The sequence below is a fragment of the Tetranychus urticae genome, chromosome 1, assembly GCF_039701765.1.
Source record: "Tetranychus urticae isolate SD_2017Ah chromosome 1, NJAU_TeUrti_SD_1.0, whole genome shotgun sequence".
Classification (NCBI taxonomy): domain Eukaryota; kingdom Metazoa; phylum Arthropoda; class Arachnida; order Trombidiformes; family Tetranychidae; genus Tetranychus; species Tetranychus urticae.
The window spans coordinates 28,776,264-28,795,662 of record NC_142958.1 but is presented as its reverse complement, the minus strand read 5'-3'; the positions used below and the strand labels follow the sequence as shown (position 1 = coordinate 28,795,662).

General features: G+C 31.3%; 3 protein-coding genes across 3 annotated transcripts in view; all 3 read left to right on the top strand.

The window, feature by feature from the left end:
* The first annotated feature begins 292 nt into the window (after positions 1–292).
* LOC107369768 (protein lev-9-like) lies at positions 293–5,346 on the top strand. Its single transcript, XM_015937744.3, has 5 exons — positions 293–388; positions 1,196–1,318; positions 2,374–2,544; positions 4,194–4,385; positions 5,132–5,346. Exons 1-5 carry the CDS (start codon positions 313–315, stop codon positions 5,344–5,346), a joined length of 777 nt encoding a protein of 258 aa, XP_015793230.2. The 5' UTR covers positions 293–312.
* Positions 5,347–7,796: 2,450 nt separating this feature from the next.
* On the top strand, positions 7,797–10,244 carry LOC149094910 (uncharacterized). Its single transcript, XM_089266360.1, has 2 exons — positions 7,797–7,944; positions 8,526–10,244. Exons 1-2 carry the CDS (start codon positions 7,877–7,879, stop codon positions 10,105–10,107), a joined length of 1,650 nt encoding a protein of 549 aa, XP_089122486.1. The 5' UTR covers positions 7,797–7,876; the 3' UTR covers positions 10,108–10,244.
* A 475-nt stretch (positions 10,245–10,719) lies between these two features.
* LOC107369708 (uncharacterized) overlaps positions 10,720–19,399 on the top strand; it is a 49,346-nt gene continuing 40,666 nt past the window's right edge. Inside the window, exons 1-3 of the mRNA XM_015937681.3 lie at positions 10,720–11,727; positions 16,731–16,931; positions 19,275–19,346. Of these exons, the coding sequence (XP_015793167.2) occupies positions 10,879–11,727; positions 16,731–16,931; positions 19,275–19,346 (1,122 nt within the window). The 5' untranslated portion in view covers positions 10,720–10,878. The remainder of the gene's footprint in view (positions 11,728–16,730; positions 16,932–19,274; positions 19,347–19,399) is intronic.

Below are 19,399 nucleotides of genomic sequence, written 5' to 3'. Positions count from 1 at the left end.
TGAATCATCATAGTTGGTAAGTAAAAGATTATATTCATTAGGATTTTCACATTTTGTGGCTTATCATCCCATCATTTTTCAATCTGATAAAAGAAATAAAATTTTATTCGCATTTTGTTTCAACATTAAAGACAGATTAGGAATGGAAAGAAAAGCAAAAATTTTTCAATTTCACTAATGAATAAATTGAATGATAATGTTGGCTTTCATTTCGGTGTAAACCTTCCCTGCAAACTAAACTGACTAATGAACCATTTACATTTCTCTTTTTGCATATAAAATCCAGGTTCGGAACATCATTTCACCATATTCATGTCAACATTATCAAGCAATAATTCAATTGCAAGTTCAAATCGAACTCGATGTTCATCATTTCATGGGATGTTTGGTGAGTAAATTAATGTTTACCCATTTATTGCATGAGAAAGAACAAGAAGAAAACATAAATCAACAAGATGAATTGACCAGGCAAGTGAAGGCAATACAATGTAATAAAGAACAATATGAATGCGAAAAATATCATTTAACAGAATATATCGATTCTGAGCGAAATTCAGCAAAAAAGAAAAGAAAAATTTCCTCTCAGAACCTTGATAAATTTGAATTTAATTAGAATTATCATATTCATTAGAGGCAATGAAGAGTCTAAACAGAATGAACTTTTAAAGATAAAAATTTAAAGGCAAAACAAGTTGCAAAACCAACAGCAAATTAAAATTCATGAAAAATTCATCATAGCATAATACAAATTGGAATGAAATTTAATCTCATTTTTTTCATGTTTTAACCCAAATTCATTTTATAATCACTTTACAAATGAAATGAAACTTTTGACGAAAAAAAACATTTCAACTTTTCTGTTCATCCTGAATGTAAATAGGTTTCATCATGATTGTTGATTAATCAATTGCCTTTCAGTAAACTCTGATTAACCCCTTTGAACACACGAAGTGGTGAATGGCTTGTTTACTCAAAATTAATGCAGCTTTGTTGTTGTTTAGCTTAACATAATCAATTTACACGCAGGTTAACCTTGTTAACAATAATTCTGTGCTTATTATTAAATCATTAACATGGTTCATTGGAAAAGATTTTTTTTCCCGGATTCTATTATAATAATTAGCAAACAGAGAAACTCTCATTAACAAGTATCATGATATTTTGACCTTTTTTTCCTCTTCTTTTTTGTTCAAAGCTACACAAACTCAACTGATTGTTTGCACAGAAGGAGTTGAGGGTCGCTATCTGACCATTCAAGATGATTCATCTGCTTATGAATACTTTGGATTGTGTGAGGTCAAAGTAACCACTGAAAGAGGTAAGAATTTTTTGGAATTCTGCTTTTGAAAGATTCATTTTGGGGTGAAAATGTACAACTGTTGAGACTTTTCATGGTGCAATGTTAATATTTGATAAAGTTTTCATGGGAAAAGTAAAAAGTTTGCCATTTTCGTTTGTTATTTTTCTTCAAAAAATGAATCAATGATGTGAATCAAATGAATCACCTTTAAGCTATTATCGTTGATTTTAATGAGTTAATTTCCACTCGAGTCAGTGACTATTAGTCATGCCTCTATTCACTTGACATCCAAGTACTTTCAAAGACAATCAAAAAGGTTTCAAATTTACTGCTTCTAGAAGTTGCATAAATAAAGTTTGGAGTTTAAAAGTCCGTAGCAGTCAGGGATGGGTATTTTGATGCAGTGAGTAAGCCCAGTCAGGTTGTACTTGGTAACTTGAGCTGGACTCTGACTACGTAAGCAAAATAAGAGAAAAAAGAGACACGAAAAACGGTCGATTTTACTCGAGAATTTCAATTTTATTTTCTTATCGAATACAATACTGAAAATGTATAATAGAATCTGAACTGAATTAGACACATGGATTGCAAAGGAAACTGGAATCGGTCGTTACTATACATATTGACTATATGATGACTGTATCAACTTTTATGGATAGCAGGCATTTGGAGTTTAAAAGTCCGTATCAGTCAGAGATGCGTATATTTATGCAGTAAGTGAGTCCAGTTAGGTTGTGCTTGGTAGTTTGTCTGGGACTCAAACTGTGCAAGAAAAATAACATGAAAAAGGTGTAAACTAAGCTGATCGATTTGGCTCGAGAAGTTTTATTTAATTTTGAAAGAAAATAAAATATTGAAAATGCGATTTTTATTATTCGAATAAATGCAACCCTGAATTGAAAGAAAGATTGAAAAATTTCCTGTCGAACCATTTTTTAAGTTCTAAGAATCCAATTCAAACAGAATCTTAATGGCTAATGAAATGCAACTTCATACCCAGTAAAATAGAATCACGATTTCATTATTTTTAAATTGTCCTTTTCTCGTAACTAATGAAAATGCTTTTCTTTCAGACAAATATGAATGCGGCGAACCTGAGAAGCCTTTAAATTCCCTTCCAATAGAAACTCACAAAAACAACGTTGTTCAATATCAATGTAAAGATGGTTACCTACTTGAAGGACCTTCCGAACGTCATTGCCAAAACGATGGCTTCTGGTCTAAGGATCAAGCCGTTTGCAAAGGTAAAGAGTCATTATCCTGAAAAAAGGTCTCTTCTTAATTACCCTCAACTTTGAAGTCATTTCCATTTCTCAACTCAATAGTTATCATTAGTGCAACTGGCAAGTTTCCAAATGATTAAAAGCAACATTATCATTGGATCTTCTTTTTTTGTACTTCACTCCCAGTTGATAAACTGATTGTTAGTTATCATTTGTAAAACTGGCCCATCATGAAGTCCACTTGTACCAAACCATTTCTCCTCCTTTTCATGGTTTTATAACATTCACATAGACAAAGTCAATTTAATTCAATGGGAACATTAAATACAGAATAGCAAATGAAATATATTATAATAACAAGACAGACAAGAAACAAGACAAAAAGCAAACAAAAAGCATTGAAACGCAAAGAACAAGTTGAAAGGGAAAAGAAGAAAAAAAACTTTATAACTCGACAAAAGTCGATTCCAACCTCCCAATAAATTAGAATTGAACTCTTCCAAATCAACCAATACAACTGATTTAATTTACTGTTACATGATCATTGACAATTGTCCATTACTGTGTGCAGAACCAGTGTAATTAAGCCAATGTTGATCAATTTCAATTTTGATGGAAAGAGGAAAAAAAGAAGAGAAAAAGTTGTTCCATGAAAAACAAATGCGAATATTATAAAGTGAACATTTTGTGTGCAATTAAACAACATTTTTTCGTTGCACACTCAAATTGGATAATTACAATAATCAAGTTAATCAGGGAAGCACAAAAAAGGAGTGAAACAGTTAAAGCAGATTCACTTCTTCGAGTTGATTAATTATGTTCATTATAACCTCAGTTTTAATAATACTTAATGGTTAACTTGGAAAGAAGAGAAAAGTTTGCAAACTTTTTTTTCTCTCTCTTCTCTATCCATCCTCTTTACCTCATCATCTTAATCTTTAATGATTTACTAACTTTAATTAGAGTCTTTTAATGAAACTATTAAATTTAACTTGAAACCTTTTCTTTTCTTCTTCTTCTTCTTCCCATTCAACTTTTACTTCTTAACCAGCACACTTATACATTAGTAACACGCCCAAATTGATTAATTGTCATTAGAATGTAAATTAGTGAGAGAAACGAAATTTAACTAACAATGATTCTTTGATTCATTAACTCGATTCAATTGATACTATTAACAGAATTTCTTTTTTTCTCTCTCTTCCTTTTACTTGGTTTTTCTCCATGAAATTTTGTTTCACTTTTTCTTCTTCTTTTTGGTTCCTTTTCATGAAGAGAAAAGAAAAAAATCTGATTATCCATTTAGCTCATTATATCAATATATTGTTGTTAAAAGTCATGATAGTATTTATCAATTTCATGAATGAAAACGGAAACTTTATTCAATTAATTGATTCCTTTTCTATGATGATTGATTTGCTAAAGAGTTTGGTGAAAAGTTGAGAAAAAAGTTTCTTTTCAAATCAATGGAAATTGCCAGTTTCAAATTATTGCCACTTTATACACTTAGAGCATTCCCAAGACTCGATGAAAACTCTTGACTTCTTGGAATTGGAAAAGAATGAAAAGTAAATTGGATTCAATTTTTACTTCAACTGCAAACTGGTGAATCCTACTGATTGTTGAGATTTTAATTTGATTCTTTTACCGATTTTCTTTCATATTACAAGAGGTTACCTGCAAAGAGTTGGAAGCTCCGTTGAATAGCAGGATGGTTCTAAGTGGACTGAATGAAAACAGACAAGCGACAATACTCAGTCAAGCATATTTCCATTGCGATTCCGGTTTCCAGGTTGTGGGTGAGAATCGTCTCGTGTGTTTATCCACTGGTAAATGGTCGAGCTCAACTCCTCAATGTATCGGTAAGTTTAAAGACGAGTGTTTGGTCTATCGAAACAAAGACAATAGAAAGTCAAGAAGATTTCAACTGATATAAACTCTGTTCAAATAACATGAGACTAATTTGCTTTCCATTCATAATCAACTTCATAAAAAAGATCACAAGAAAATAGAAGATTTTCTTCTCATTCGACCACAGATTTTAAGCTTTAGACCATTTATTTTGCTGCATAGTCGATCCAAAGTGCCTTTCGTTTATCGACATTTTACGCTTGAATCTGGTTCCATTTCTTATTGATCATCTTCTGGTTTGAAAGTGGATTTGATCCTAACAAAGTTAATAAACATTTAACTTGATGAGAAAATGTCATTTCCAATGAAATCCATTGAATGATTGTTGCAACGTTTAGATTATTATTCAACTTTGGATTGTAAAAGTCGATAAACTGTCGAGTTGTTTAGCATTATTATTTTGTTTTATTGAATGGATATCAATTTAACGGAAAACAGTTTAACCAATCCATCTGAAATGGTGGTTAATTTGATGACTAGAGTTGATTTGATGCTAATAAACATTTCAAGAATAACAGCATTTTCAAATAGACATTTATTGCTCTTCCTAATATTTACATTTATCGTTACAAGTAGTCTTTCAACTTGCAATTTAACTGCTGATTCAACTCAACTTTGACATAACATTACATAATAAAAAGTTTCTTTGCTTTTTCTTTCCTTCTTTTTATTCCTTTATTCAACTTGTCTTCTTCAGCCATTGACTGTGGATTACCCAAAAATATTGTTCCCGAATCGAGTCGATTTATCCTTCTCAATGGGACAACTCGATTTGGTTCCATGGCTTTACTTGAATGCCTAAATGATCAAGGATTACCTGAAACAGAAGTAACTATAGTCTGCCAACAAGATGGACTCTGGTCACAAGCATACATTTCATGCAATAAACAAGGTAATCAATTGTTAGACTAAACAAAAGGCAACATTTTCTTGACCAACATTTTTCTTTCAACGGAAAAGTTCAATCATGGAAAAAGTGCAAACTCGACTGATGAACCAATAAACATTTTCTCGACTCTTTTTTTTCGATTTCCATTTGTTTTCCAATTGTCTCTTGCAAACTGCAAAGATAATATTAAACACAACTTAACTTGAAATCATTCTAATTAATAGTGTTAACGATAATAACTAAACGAATGGGAATGATTTAACCTCCAGGAAATTAACTTCATTTGTATTCCTAATTTGTCAATACTCTGAGTCAATACACTAACAATCAGAATATTGTTCAGTTCTATTTGTTTCTCTGCTTTTTTCTTCCTCTTCCTCAGATCTTACCCTTGATCTGCTCAATTCTTTTCACCTTTTTTTTCTTCCTTCTCTTTACTCTCTATTTGTTTGTCGTTATTGCGACCCAAAAAAAGAAGCCTCGAGCTAATGGTGAAGCAAAATGTCGAGTTGCAAGTGTTAATATCCAGTTGGAAATTGTTCCAATCCCTGTTATTAGATAATCAAAACCAGTTGATTGAGCAAATAGTCTTGAGAGCTTTTCCTTTGTCAACCTTTTTCCATATCTTGACAGTTTCGGTCCATTGTTTGAATTGCTTTTTTTTCTCATTCGCTGATGAATTTAATGAGAAAAACCAAAATTCTTGTTCAATTGAAATTAGATATTTCATCTAAATACAGACAAATATGAATAATATTGAAATTCATATCTGATAACATTCATTGCTCAATACCATTGGTCTGATTACATGTTTCGAAATATTCATTGAAAGTATTCTGTTTCAACTAATAATATTGTTGGCAATCAAACTGTTAATGTTGATATGATTCGTCGAATGATCGATAGTAAATGAACAACTGGTTCAACTGTAAAGTTGCAAATTGAAATTTTCATCATTTTCTTTTATCATCTTTTCGACAGGAAAAAAGTTCAAATTCAGCAATGATTAATGATTACAGAATGGAGTAAAATATGTTTTCTGTTTCAATTAAATATTGAAATGATAATTGAACTTGCAAACCTGATATTATAACAAAAGAGACAAACAATTGTCATTATAAAGCTTTGAAATTAAATACTTTTTTTTGTCTCGTAAAGTCAAAGAAGTAAAAAATGAACAAAATGTCGAGCTGAAAAATGGTGAAAAATTGAAAGAAAATGTTTCTATCTGAACATGGAATGAAATTATTAGACGAAAAACTCGTCTGCAATAATGTTATAAAATGTTGGCTAGAAAGCCAAAGTAAAGGAAAAAGTCGACTTTTCCATTAATCATTCCAACCTTTTTTTCAATCAAATGATTAACAAAACTTTAATGACAATCATGAAAATGATTACAATGATAATGATGAATTTAAATTCATTTTTTCTCTCTTGAACAAAAGTTCTCTCCGAGTTTGAACAAAACAAATATCCAATTAGAGTTGCAAGAGAAAAGGAAAACTTTTGTTTCCAAATTTTGTCAAATTAAATTTTCGCTGCAAATGTTGACCAAATGTTGTTTCCAAAAGTAAAGATATTCATTGAATTTCCAATGAAAATAAATGACATCAATTTGCCAATGGAATAACATTTTTTTGTTGAAAATTTTCATTTCCATTTTTTTCTCCTTTTCGTTGCAACGATTTTCTCTCCCAAAAGTTGATTAAGTGGCGGTTAAAATACAACGAATAATACATTTTCTTGGAGTAACAATAAACAGTAAAATATTACTTTACATTATCATCATTATTTGCTGAGAATGATTGTTCTTGTTACTCTTTTTTTTCTCTCGCCTGATTCTCTTATTTGACTTTTTTTTCTCCATCATTGCTATTCTTCACTCCCTGTGCTTGTTCAAGACTTAGCCTTGTATTTCAAGATATTAATCTCAACACACTAAAATGCTTAGCTTTCTCCATTTGCTCCGAGCAACATGTATTCTTGGCTTGGTTAACTCTCTCATTAAAACCCAAGTCAAGATTACACCTTAAGGGTGAAACTATTATTTCCTAATGAATTCTTCTTTTCTCTTTTTCTACATTATTATTTTGTCTTTTCTCTTCCCATTTCACCTTTCTTTTTCCTCTTCATGCTCTTCATCATTATCACGATTCAATTGGTTTCATTTTGATTGGTTAACAATTAATGCCTCATGAAAGAGTGACACATGCAAACGAAAAGAAGGAAAAGAGAAAATTTCACATTCCATTTGCAATATTGAATCAATCAATGTTATCAACGATATTTATCAAACTTTGACTGGGAGTAAAAATATTCACTCCCAGTTAAACGATAAACTTGATTTACTTTTCATTTTGAAATGATATTTAAATGCCATCAACTACACTTTATTTAAACTTTTTTTCTTCTTTTGCTCTTCACTTTTTCATCAACCTTACCTTTTTCATTTCATTTTTTTCTCTCTCCTCATCAGATTGGTTATCCTCTGAAACATTTGTCAAAAGTCAATTGGATTTAGTCAAATCTGGAAATGGTAATGTCATCACAAGCATGATTATCATAATACTTTGCGCTCTTTCCATGATAATAATACTTTTGATTGCATTGCTTTTAAAAAGGTTTGTATTACAGAAAAAGTTTTACCTGCAACTTTGCAATTTTACTTTTTTCTTTCTTTCAATTCTTTTCTCTTTTCTCAAAAGTCAAATATTAAATGGCTTTTTGCTTTTACTAAATTTAACTTGATTTCTTATTTTTACCATTTTTAAACTGTTTTCCACTTTACTTTTCAATTCTTTTCTGCTGGCAAACTTAATTAAATGAACCTGTTAATGAGTTATTTACTCAATTGTAGTAAATGCCATTATCCATTGGTAAAACATTAACAATAATCAGTTGTAATCAGTCACGGAATATATCTGTGTGTAAGAAAGTGTGTAAAGAATGGAAAACTGTTCAATGATAAAAGTAACAGGGAACAATGTTAATGTTGTGAACAATTTAAGAATTCAATTCCATTGAACCAGATTATAATGGTAAATATACATCATTAGGTTAAACAACATTATTATCATTTTTTCTACTTGTACCATTAAAAATTTTGTAAAGAAAAGGAGAAAAAAGTTTTGGAATGAAAAGAAGGGAAAAAAAGTTCGGTAGAAAGAGAAAAATTCAACTTTTTTTTCTCGTTTTGCAACAGAAAATTTTTATCCGTTAAACTTGTAACCTGGCGTGATCATGATCACAGTGATGGGAAAAGGTGCAAGGCTCTTAGGTCAAAGCATAAACGATTAGGAGCCACTTTATGCACAGTACGTAAGCATCTTGGACTGCAAAGTGACTTGCCATTGTTTGGTTCACTCAAGTGTTCCTTTCCTTCCCTACCAATGGCAACCTCAAGTGAGGCCAATGTGGTTACACAGTCAGGTTTGAATGTCAACTCTTCAAGTCAAGGTTATGGCAACTACAATGTAACTGATGATGCAGGCAAGTTGATCAATGTCAATAAATATTTGGATAAACATGACTCATCAAAACATGACTGTTCAGATGGATCCATCTGTGTTCCAATTGAAGATTCTTATCGAAGTTCGTATCGAAATTATCAAAACTTGGATGAAATAGAGACAAATGAAACTTCGATTCAAACTGGTTTACCATCGTCGACACCCACAACTACAAGGGTTACTTCAACGGTAGAGGTAACAGCAAGTACGGTTGCATGTTTGGATGAACATGCCTTGGTCTCCACAGAGGTATCTTCACAAGATTGGATGAATATTAGCAGGAAAAAAAGTGGTTACTGGAAAAGAGAAAAGGATCGCTTCAAGAGGCAAAATATAGCCTCCTTATCCTCACCATTGCCATCATCATCATCTTCTTCTGGATTCCCATTTTCACCAACAAACTCATCCTCTTTTCCATCTTCATCATCCTCTCTTTTACCAACTTATGTCGACCTTGATTTAACCTGTAAACGTTCAGGTTACATTTTACCAGCCAGTGAAAACACTGAACTTGACAGTTCGAATAATTTGGTTTCCAAGAGAATTGTTCAAGTGGACATTGAATTACCTCTTGATGTTATCACTGGCCTTGTTACTTCACCATCATCATCTTCATCTGAAACAACAACAACAGATTCACCTTCATCATCATCTTCTATTACCAGTAAACCTTGTGCTTCACCAAACGATAAAAATAATGAGACTGAAAATGAGAATGGTAAAGTTGTTGATGTTGCTGTTTATCAGAAACAATCCTCTAATCCAACTACTTCTGCCTGTGATTTATCCAAGTTACCAGCTGATAAAATCTCTACTGAAAAGGGCATTACAAGAATGATGATGATGATGATGATTAGTGATCCTATTGATAATGATATTACCCTGGATAATGGAAATGAGCATCCATTTGATGAGAAGCAAACAAATCTGTATAAACATGAAAATAATTGTGATAACAAAGAAAAAGAGGTAAAACAGCAACTTGACCAGACAACAGTCCAGAGTGACCAAAAGATGCGTGATGATGGAAGAAGCTTCAAATCAAATGGCATCATCAAAGTGAATACCAATAATTCCCATGGAAAACAAAATTCAGCCAATTGCTCATCAAACAGTCAACCCTATTGTGACACTTTCAGGTCAAACTCATCACCTTCAACCAATGATAAACTCTTATTGAGTCACCATGATAATCATGCAAGTTCAACTTGTGACACCAACATGGACATTTCAATAATAACACAGAAAAGCTATCATTCCTTTTCAAATGCATAAACTTCACGTCAAACCAAATAAACGAGACAAATGTTCTAACCAAGAATTCGTCATTCAAACCATGTAAATCATTTCATTTCATGATTCTACAGATTTATATTTTAATAAAAATTTCTAAAAATTTTTTGAGAAAAAATTGTCTGAAAAAGTATTCCACGAACAAAATATTCGAAAATAAGAAAACACAAAAACTCTTCCCAACGAATAAAACGAATCGAACTTTTGCAAATTATTTTTGAGAAAATTAGAAAAGAGATTTTATCCGATTTCGTTTACGGAGTGTTGTTTATGGGCAAATTTTCCTCTGAAAACTTTAATGCGAAATGTCTCGATATTTGAAATCGTTCAAGTTATGTAAAGTTCATTTCGAAAAATATTTTTGAAGAAATTGTTTTAGATTTTATTGAGTCTCAATTTTTCCCAATTTTCTTGAGATTTTTCATGATGCATTCTGAGCAATCTGAACATGATTTTCGGTCAAACTTGAATCGAATTTTCTTTTTCTGTGAAAATAAGTTTCTGATCATCTCGCTATTTTTATTCAGGATTTTGCGCACTTTTCTGGGAGTGAGATTGAGCTAAACTTGTATTCAGTTTTCACTTGTGTTGTTCACTCCATTCACTGATCATTTCATCCTGTTTCACTGTGCATTTCCTTCTCTGTGTTTGCATGTTGATAAATGTTGTCGATAATCATTCAACTTTAATCTTTACTCATTCATTATCCTCATCAATGTTCATCATTCATCATTAATTAATAAACAATTAAACATGTCATTTACTCATTATCTAATTTTCTATTGTATAACACTGATTGACACAAGTTCACTCACAGGAATTGATTTATCTCTTTCAATCAACAATTCAATTTCAATTGACAAAGTTGATCAATTGACAAACGCAACAACACTTGAAACAAACACAACAACCGAAGCATCAGCCTCAACAGCCTCAAGAGTAACAACAACAACAGCAACAACCACAACATTCACATTTGAATCAACATCGCAAACATTAGCAACACCAGAAAAAAATGAATCTTTAGTTCCAATAGAAATAATTCAATCAAATAGTACTTTCAATGAAAGTGAAATTGAAACGCAAAACTCGACTCATTCCTTGGTCGAGCAACCTTCAACAACATTAACACCATTGGAATACCCGACGAGTTCAAAATCAACTTTAATCTTGAATAATGATACAACTCCAAGTGAAAGTACAACTTACGAGACAACAGTAAACAATTCGTCTTTACTCCAAGAAAACTCATCTCTGTCCAGAGTAGCAAATGAAACACTTGTAGTGAGTAGTAGAGATGATAATGAGACCAAGACTGGACAAGATGAGCGAGTAAAGAGCGAACTGCAAGTTCAAACCGAAGGTGAGGAAGAGGAAGACGGTGAAAGTGATGTTTACCTCGTTTCCAATCGACGTCAATGTCAACCTTCACAGTCCAACTCCATTGAATGGGAAACCGTAGATGCCTCTGTAATGGCAAGTAAACCTTGTCCTTTACCCTACACTGGTACAGCTTACCGAGCTTGCTATTCAATGGGTCACTGGGAGGAACCTGATCTAACTGAATGTCGATTGCCTCATTTGCGAGAAATTCAAAACTTGGTGAGTTGCATCGGTCACTTTTACCTTTATTCAATTTTCTGTTCATCCAAAAATTCACTTTCAATTTTTTTCCATCAAAAAAGGCTACAAATGCAGTTAGACTAACAATGTAAATGTTTACTAGATTTGATTAACTTTTGCCAAGTCAAGCTCTTTCACATTCAATCAAGTTTACACATTTTGGCTCAAATTTTTGTGAACAGTTCAATACAATAGTAAGCTTCGATTGGAATAATGCAATCACACGAAATCTTGTTGAATCCAACAGCCAAAAAGAAGGCAGAAATGGTTGAATTGAAATGAATTTTGTCCAAATTTTGCTTCTTCTTTTTTCTTCTCCTCCAAATCAAAGTTAACCTGATTGAATAAGAACTGCTATTCAACCTTTCAATGTTTTGTGCGTCAGTAAATATGATAAAATGTTTCAACATTTTGCAGAGGAAAAAGTGTTTACTCAAATTATCTCTTGTGCATGTAAATTTGATTGATGAATCGTGAAAGGTAAAAGTGTATAAAAACGAAGCAACGCAAAGCTCGCAAAAACAAAACAACAGAAGAAAAGAAGAGAAGAAAAAACGTTTCCATGAATATAATGATGTTAAAGATTATCTCATGGAATTGCAATTTTTGTTCTTTATTCCTTTTCTTCTTTTTTTCCTCTCGCTTTTCCTTCTTTCGCAAACAGTCAAAACCATGTTATTATTACGAGAAAGGAAATTGTTTCAATATCAAAGTATCAAAGTAATTATGTTTTTCATCAGGCAAAAAGTAAGAAGCAAGCAAAGAATACGAAAAAATCATAAAAAAAGAGAAAACACAAAACGAAGAGATTTCCGTTTCCTATTGCATCTCATCATGTTAATAGTTCAAGGTTTATCTTTTTTTACTCACTTGTCATTGTGACTGGGAATGAGTAAAGAGAAAACTCTTCAATTTTCATTGAAGAGAAAAAAGAACAAAACTTTTTTTTCTTTTTTCTCCTTTTCTCATGAGCAACCTGTAACATTAAACGGTAACACAACCACAAGTCGATGTAAAGTTGATGCTAAGAGTAAGCCTTTTGGGTCACATTTTTATGCTCTGTTAGGCTTCTGTTCTCGTCTGACTTATGCAACTTGAAGCTCGTTTAGTTCGTTCACTGGCACCTCAACAAACACTTGAAAAAGCACTAAATAATGTTCACTGAAAAGTTCATTTTTTACTCTTCTAACTCTTTTTTTGGTTCATTTTGTTCTCATTCGTTTGCTACACTTTTTCTCATGTAATCATGTAAAAGGTTTCAAATGAAAGATGATATTTCTTTCGGTTCATCTTTTTCTCTTCTTTTCATTCTACCTCATTGTTTAGCTTTCTTATTCTCTATTCACTTACATTATTATCATGTTTTCGTGTAAACCTCTTTTTCTCTTCTTTCCCTCTTCATATTATTCATTTTTACGTTTACCTTTTTTTTCATGGTAACCATGTTTATGCAACCCTGTCAACTGTAACATTGGAATGTTATTCAATAACAATTTTACCTTGATTTGTTTGCTTCTCCAAAGGAATAGTTTGAAGAGCGATTTTGCTTTTTTCTTCTCATAACTTTATATTCTTTGACGTTCAGTTCAATTTCAAAGAAAACCAGAATAAACACTGAAAATTGATGAAATTTTAGAAAATTAATTATCGAAATTTTGCAAAGAAAAAAAGTTCTAACAGGTGGTTTCGTCATACAGTCATTTTTTCCTTCTAAACTCAAAGTTTACAACATTTTCAGAAAATCATTTGATGGAAATAATGAATAAACTGAGATTATGGAAGCTTCTTGAATATTTTCTTTGCAACTTTCTGTTCGTTTCAAGAGATTTAACCTTTTCAATATTCTTATTCGACAAGTTTATTCCAACACTGAACATGAAAAGGAAAATCAAGAGTTGCAATTATTTTCCATGTTTCGTTTATTTGTGATGATAAAGATTCAGTTTACCTCATCATCATAATTATCATTACCTTGAAGTTGTTGGAAATGAAATTTGTTTCTATTAGCCAAAAGCAAATAGTAACTCAAGTGCAAAAAGGAATAAAGAAAAAGTTTGTTTTTTCTCTCTCACTCTTCATGATAATCTCATTTGAGTGGTTAAGCTTTACTCCCTGCTTAACCCATGCAAACAACTTTATACAATACCAACAGTGAAAAATTTGGAGAAAACAGTTTAACACTTGGAAAATCAATGAATGCGGTTTAAACATTAATCTGATTGAACTCAGGGAAGAATCAAGAGAAAAGACGAAAAAAAAAGTTTTGTCACAATTTCTTTTCTCTCCTCAGAACAATTTACCCTGAAATAAAAACAAACACCTCTTTAACAATGTTATCTGTTTTTTTTGTATTCAGTTTTCTTCTCACCTTTGTGCTGATTCAGTGAAAAGAAATCTCGAAAGTTAAAGGGCAAAAAATCGAGAATCAACCAAGTTCCATGTTCAATTTAGATGAATCATGTTAACATGGAATAAGAATTGAAATGGAGGAAGGAAAAGAGTGAAAAGTTTACTCGAAATGCAATGAAGAGGAACAAGTTTAATAAGAAGAAAAGTAAACACATTCGATGCTCGAAGTTTACAAATTTTATCTTTACCCTGCAATCGACAAGCATTCATTAGCATGTTTACTCATCAATGATAGTTGACAGAACTTTTGTCAATTGTTTAACCTTGATTATTGCCTTTTGGTTAAAAGAAGAAAATTTAAGCCTAAAAAAAGAATCGTTCAATAGCTTGAAACAGTAAAGTGTAAATTATTCAAAAAGCTTATTCTTTTGCTGGGAGTTTTTTCCTTCCCTGTTCAGTTCTCTGTTATTTTTGGTGATCTTGTTGGGTTGATGAGAAAAGGAAAGATAAGCACAAACAAAAATGTTAATCTTGATGAATTCATTCAGTGATGAGCTTTACTTTTATTCTCTCCTCTCATTCATGGTATTAATTCAGCTGAATAACTGTTCAATTTTATAGAACTCAACTTTAGAAGAAGAGAGAAAAAAAAGAGAATCTCAACGATAAATTTAACTTGAAACTTTACTCTTTTTTTTGTTCTCTTTCAATTCAACAATATCAACTCAATATAATAGCGATAATAATCATACAATAGGAATCATAATCATCATCATGATGAGTTTTTATTCCTTTTCGCTCCATTTTCTTTGTTACCTTTTCCTTTTTTTTACAGATTTGTTTTCCTCTCTCATTGTGATTGTTGAACTTTGGGCTCATTTTTTAATCATGGAAAAATGTTTTTCAATGGAAAAGTTGAAATGAAAATTTCTTCTCATTCTTTTGTTTGTTCATCAAGTGTCTGTTTCAATTCATTGATTTGTATTTGCTTTTCACGAGTAAATTATATTTGCTTTTTGTCATGAATCATCAAAACGAAATGAGGAAAACTTGATTCGACTTGAAAGGTTGGAAAGGATCAAGTTGTAAAGTTATATGAATAATTATCAATTTTGTTTCATTAATGATTCATTGAAATTGAAACTTCGATTTTGGTAGAGAAACAAAATTCAATGACTTTTGCAGGTGCTTTTCATCATTTGATTACATTTTGATTTTATAATTTTGTTTTCCTTTCGAGTAAAAAAAGTAATTTTGAAAATATTCAACTTTCATTAACTCGAAATGTTCAATTATTTATGTAAAATTGCAGTGAAAAGTGATACAAACATAAAATTTAATTTTTAATCCAAAGTTTAATAGCTATGCAACTTGGGCATTAGATTACCAGGCAGCCAAGCTGCAACTTTGTTCAACAAAATTATGAAATTCATTTCCATCAGAATTTGAAAGTAAATACAGAAAAGATCAGCAAAAGTTTCAAATAATTTATTTCTTTCATTTTATTCAACATTATTCATGAAATCATTTTTTATTCGCAACCTTATAACTAATGTTTATAAATTTTCCTACAACTTCAAGCATCGTTTTGTTCCATAACGCAAAATTTGTAAACGAAAAAAAATATTTCTAATTCTGTTTGTTGCTCATTTCGATAAGCAACTGAGTAACAGTGATCCTCCGACAAGGATCAAAGTTAGCATATAACTTGAAGATGCATAGCAAAGCCTTGTGCATCATTTTACGAAACGAACGAACGAGAAACTTTCATAAAATTTAATATCGACTTCTATTAGAGTTTGAACGAACTGATCGTATTGAATCATCTTTCCAAAAATGACAGCAACGAAAATCACTTATTGGTTCGATCATATTCTGAGTCTAGCGAAATAGCAAAAAAAAAGAAAAGCTAAGTTCAGTAAAGTGCTTCAAGCAGATATTTTCGAAGAATCTTAGCTTCGGCTTTGCATTCAAAAGTAACTTTTTTATAGTCAGCAATGGAAGGCTTGAAATTGACAAATTTCATCGATTGTTTAAAGTCTTACACAAAAGTTTGCCGAAGCGTTGGTTGCACATTTCGAAAAAACCAGCCTCATTTGGAGCTGCATTTCTCGAAGAGAAATTTTCGAAGAAAATGGGCAATAAATTGTGCTTTTTTGGATTCAGCTTTGATTTTCAATGTTGGATATTGGGTGAAATTAAATTTGTAGAACAAGCTTTACTGCTTCATATTTTATCCAAGATTCAATATAAAATGTTTTATTGCTGCATTAAACTGAGCAAATGGATGTTCATCTTTTCCTAATAATAGACTCTTGCAATTGATTCAATTTGCAAGTTTTATTTCACATTTCGCTTTCGCTAATCTTTACTCAAATTAATATTCATTACCAAATGAGCAGTTGAAAAGAAACTAATTTGTTGCCTTTTCATTTTTTATGTTCACTTTAATTGCAGAGCAAAACAGGCAAAAGTTAAAAAACCAATCCAAAACTAGTCAACAAACATGATATTAATTATGCCTTGAGGATAAATTATGAAAACATTCAAAGTCGAAATTGCAAAACTCGAAATAATCTGCCACAAAGCAAATTAGAAATTCATTTTTCTGTTTTTTTCTTCTTTTCATTCAGATATTTTATCATGTTCATAAACATCTTGTTGATGGATTGTATCCATTAGCAGAGGAACTCAATCGATTACTGCAATCACCAGCTCTTCCAATTCACAGTCCAATGGATAAACTGGACGCTCTTGATTCCCTCAATTCAATCCTTAAAACCAAACTTCGAATTAAATTGGACGATGAAGATCGAGATGTGCTCTTTATCAAGGTAACTATTGCCTTATCATCCCTTTTGGACAACACTTTACATCCTTTATGTTTTGCATATTTATTTTCATTCCAATGATTGCAATGATATTATTTGATTAGTTGAAAGTTCAAGTTGAATGTAAATAGTTTGGAAGCTTTTGAGTTTTGCATGAAAAAATATCACATTTTACTATTTATATTCAATTGTCAATTGTTGAACAAAAATTCTCTTTACAATTTATCATTCAAGAATGAAAACTGGGAAGGAAATATATATATTTATATGTTTATTCCCATTCATCATAATGCCTCAACTTGAATGGGTTAAACTGAGATGTGAATGAAAAAAGTAACGATAAACACTTTTGTTTACTTTTTTAAATGTATTCCTGTTTAGCTCTGTCGCTTAGAATTGATTACAAGTTATTTATTATAATAACAACTCTCAGGGAGTTATCAACATTCTTGCTGTTATATTTGCTTAAAATGGAAATAGTAAAACAATCCTCATAACATTAAAATAATTACCTTAAAGTTCCAAAAAAATTGTTTAGCAAGATGCTAGTAAACAAGGTAAATGCTATTAGAAATTAAGTTTTCTTTTCTTATTTTTGCAATATTCACCATTTTATTAATCGAATATGTAATTAAGATGGTAAGAAATCGAAATCATTTTTGTTTTTAATATTTATATGCTTGTGATAATTTAAAAGCAACTATTAATCAAGCAGTGTATAGAATTATTGCCATTTAGTTAGATTCGAGCACTATTTCAATGATCCGTTGTTGCTATCATAGTTCCGGCACCATGTATTTTTGATTTAAATTACACTTAGCCAATTGCGCAATCAAAGCTGCACTGAAATAGTCTAAAGCTAAAGTCATGCGGAATTTAGAAATACGGGTGACTTTACTTTTTAGCTTAATTCAGTGTGGTTAAAAATTGAAAATGTGATTAATAATATCAAAAAACTGCTACATTTTCACTGAATTGTTAAAATCTCGTTTGCACTATTGATTCACTTGAAGGATCAGAACTGTACTTAAGCGGATAGATGAAGCTATTCTTTTAATTCAAGAAGTGCCGTCTGTTGACTTTTACAATCCAAGTTTCTTTCATAATACGCTATTTGCCTGTCATAATTCATGGGCAGGGTACTGAGAATTTAAAAGCTAAAGTTCAGCTCATCGTTCAACCATCTGAACTTTTAAACTCTGACTCTTTTCTGCAAAATAGGTTGCGTTAGGTATTTAAAGTTACGTACGTTACCTAGATAAAGCTGAAAAGTCGATCAACTAGTCTAACATCTAGTTGGAAACGAAATCAATTGAGTTAGCACTTCAGCACAATGAATGAGCTAGTACAAAAAAAGTGTTTCTCAAAACCCAATGATATCATCTTACGATACCGCTTCAGTACAGTTTCGAGCGTTACAATGCCACATGTGCATACGGGATTTTCATAAAATTTGTGCGAACAATGGAGAAGTACAGTTACGTTTTATTTGTGACGCTTGCAATTACTCAATAAGCTGAATCAAACAAAAGTAAACCCCATCGCTGTGTATCGTGTTGATGCAGATAATTTTGCCTAGTGATACCGTTTCAGTACAGTTTACATTTTGAAAATTGTATGACTTTCCCTTTCAGCAGAAAATATAATTTTCTAAAATCGGAATACTTGATTATATCTATAAAGATTGCGATTTGATTGAATAAATTACATTTTATAACTAGACAAAGGTTAACCCTGTTTTGCATTTTATTAATCTAATAGAATTTAGAATAAAATCATTTCGCATTAATAAGTGTTCATTTTTTCTCTTGCGAACGCAACATAATATTAATTAATCTCGTTTGTTGTTGCAATTTTTTTCTTTACTTGCTACCTCACAATATCAAATTAAATGATTGATGTTGAGTTAAGTAGCTCTCATGATGATTAAGATTACATGGTATCAATTTTCAGTTGAGCACAATGTTGATAATCAACAAAAGCAACAGAGCTCAAAAAAGACTCATTGACATTATTAATAGAGATTAACAGTTAATTAAACAATTTTCGTCGTTCATTCCCTGTTATAATATAAATATGATTCAACATTCCATTTTCATCTTGTCTCACTTGTCTCACAACCTTTCCTTCAACATTAATCACTTTCACCTTTGCTCATCTCCAGTCATTATCACTCACTCAATCATGAGAGAATGCATGAAGAAGAAAAAAAATCGTTGAAATTGACAAAAAAATCTTCCCACCAATTTCGTTCTAATTAACAAATTATCTCTGCCCATTTTGAGCGAAATTAATCAACTAATTGAGCCAAAATTACTAAACTCTTCTTTTCGCTTCTCTTTACAGTCACTGATTTCAAGTTCAGAGCAACTTTTAACTCAACTTCCATTAGCCTTTCCGTTGGAAACTGAGAAAAATGTAAGTAACCTCAACGAGTAAAGTTATTGAACAGGAGGTTAAAGTTGAAATAT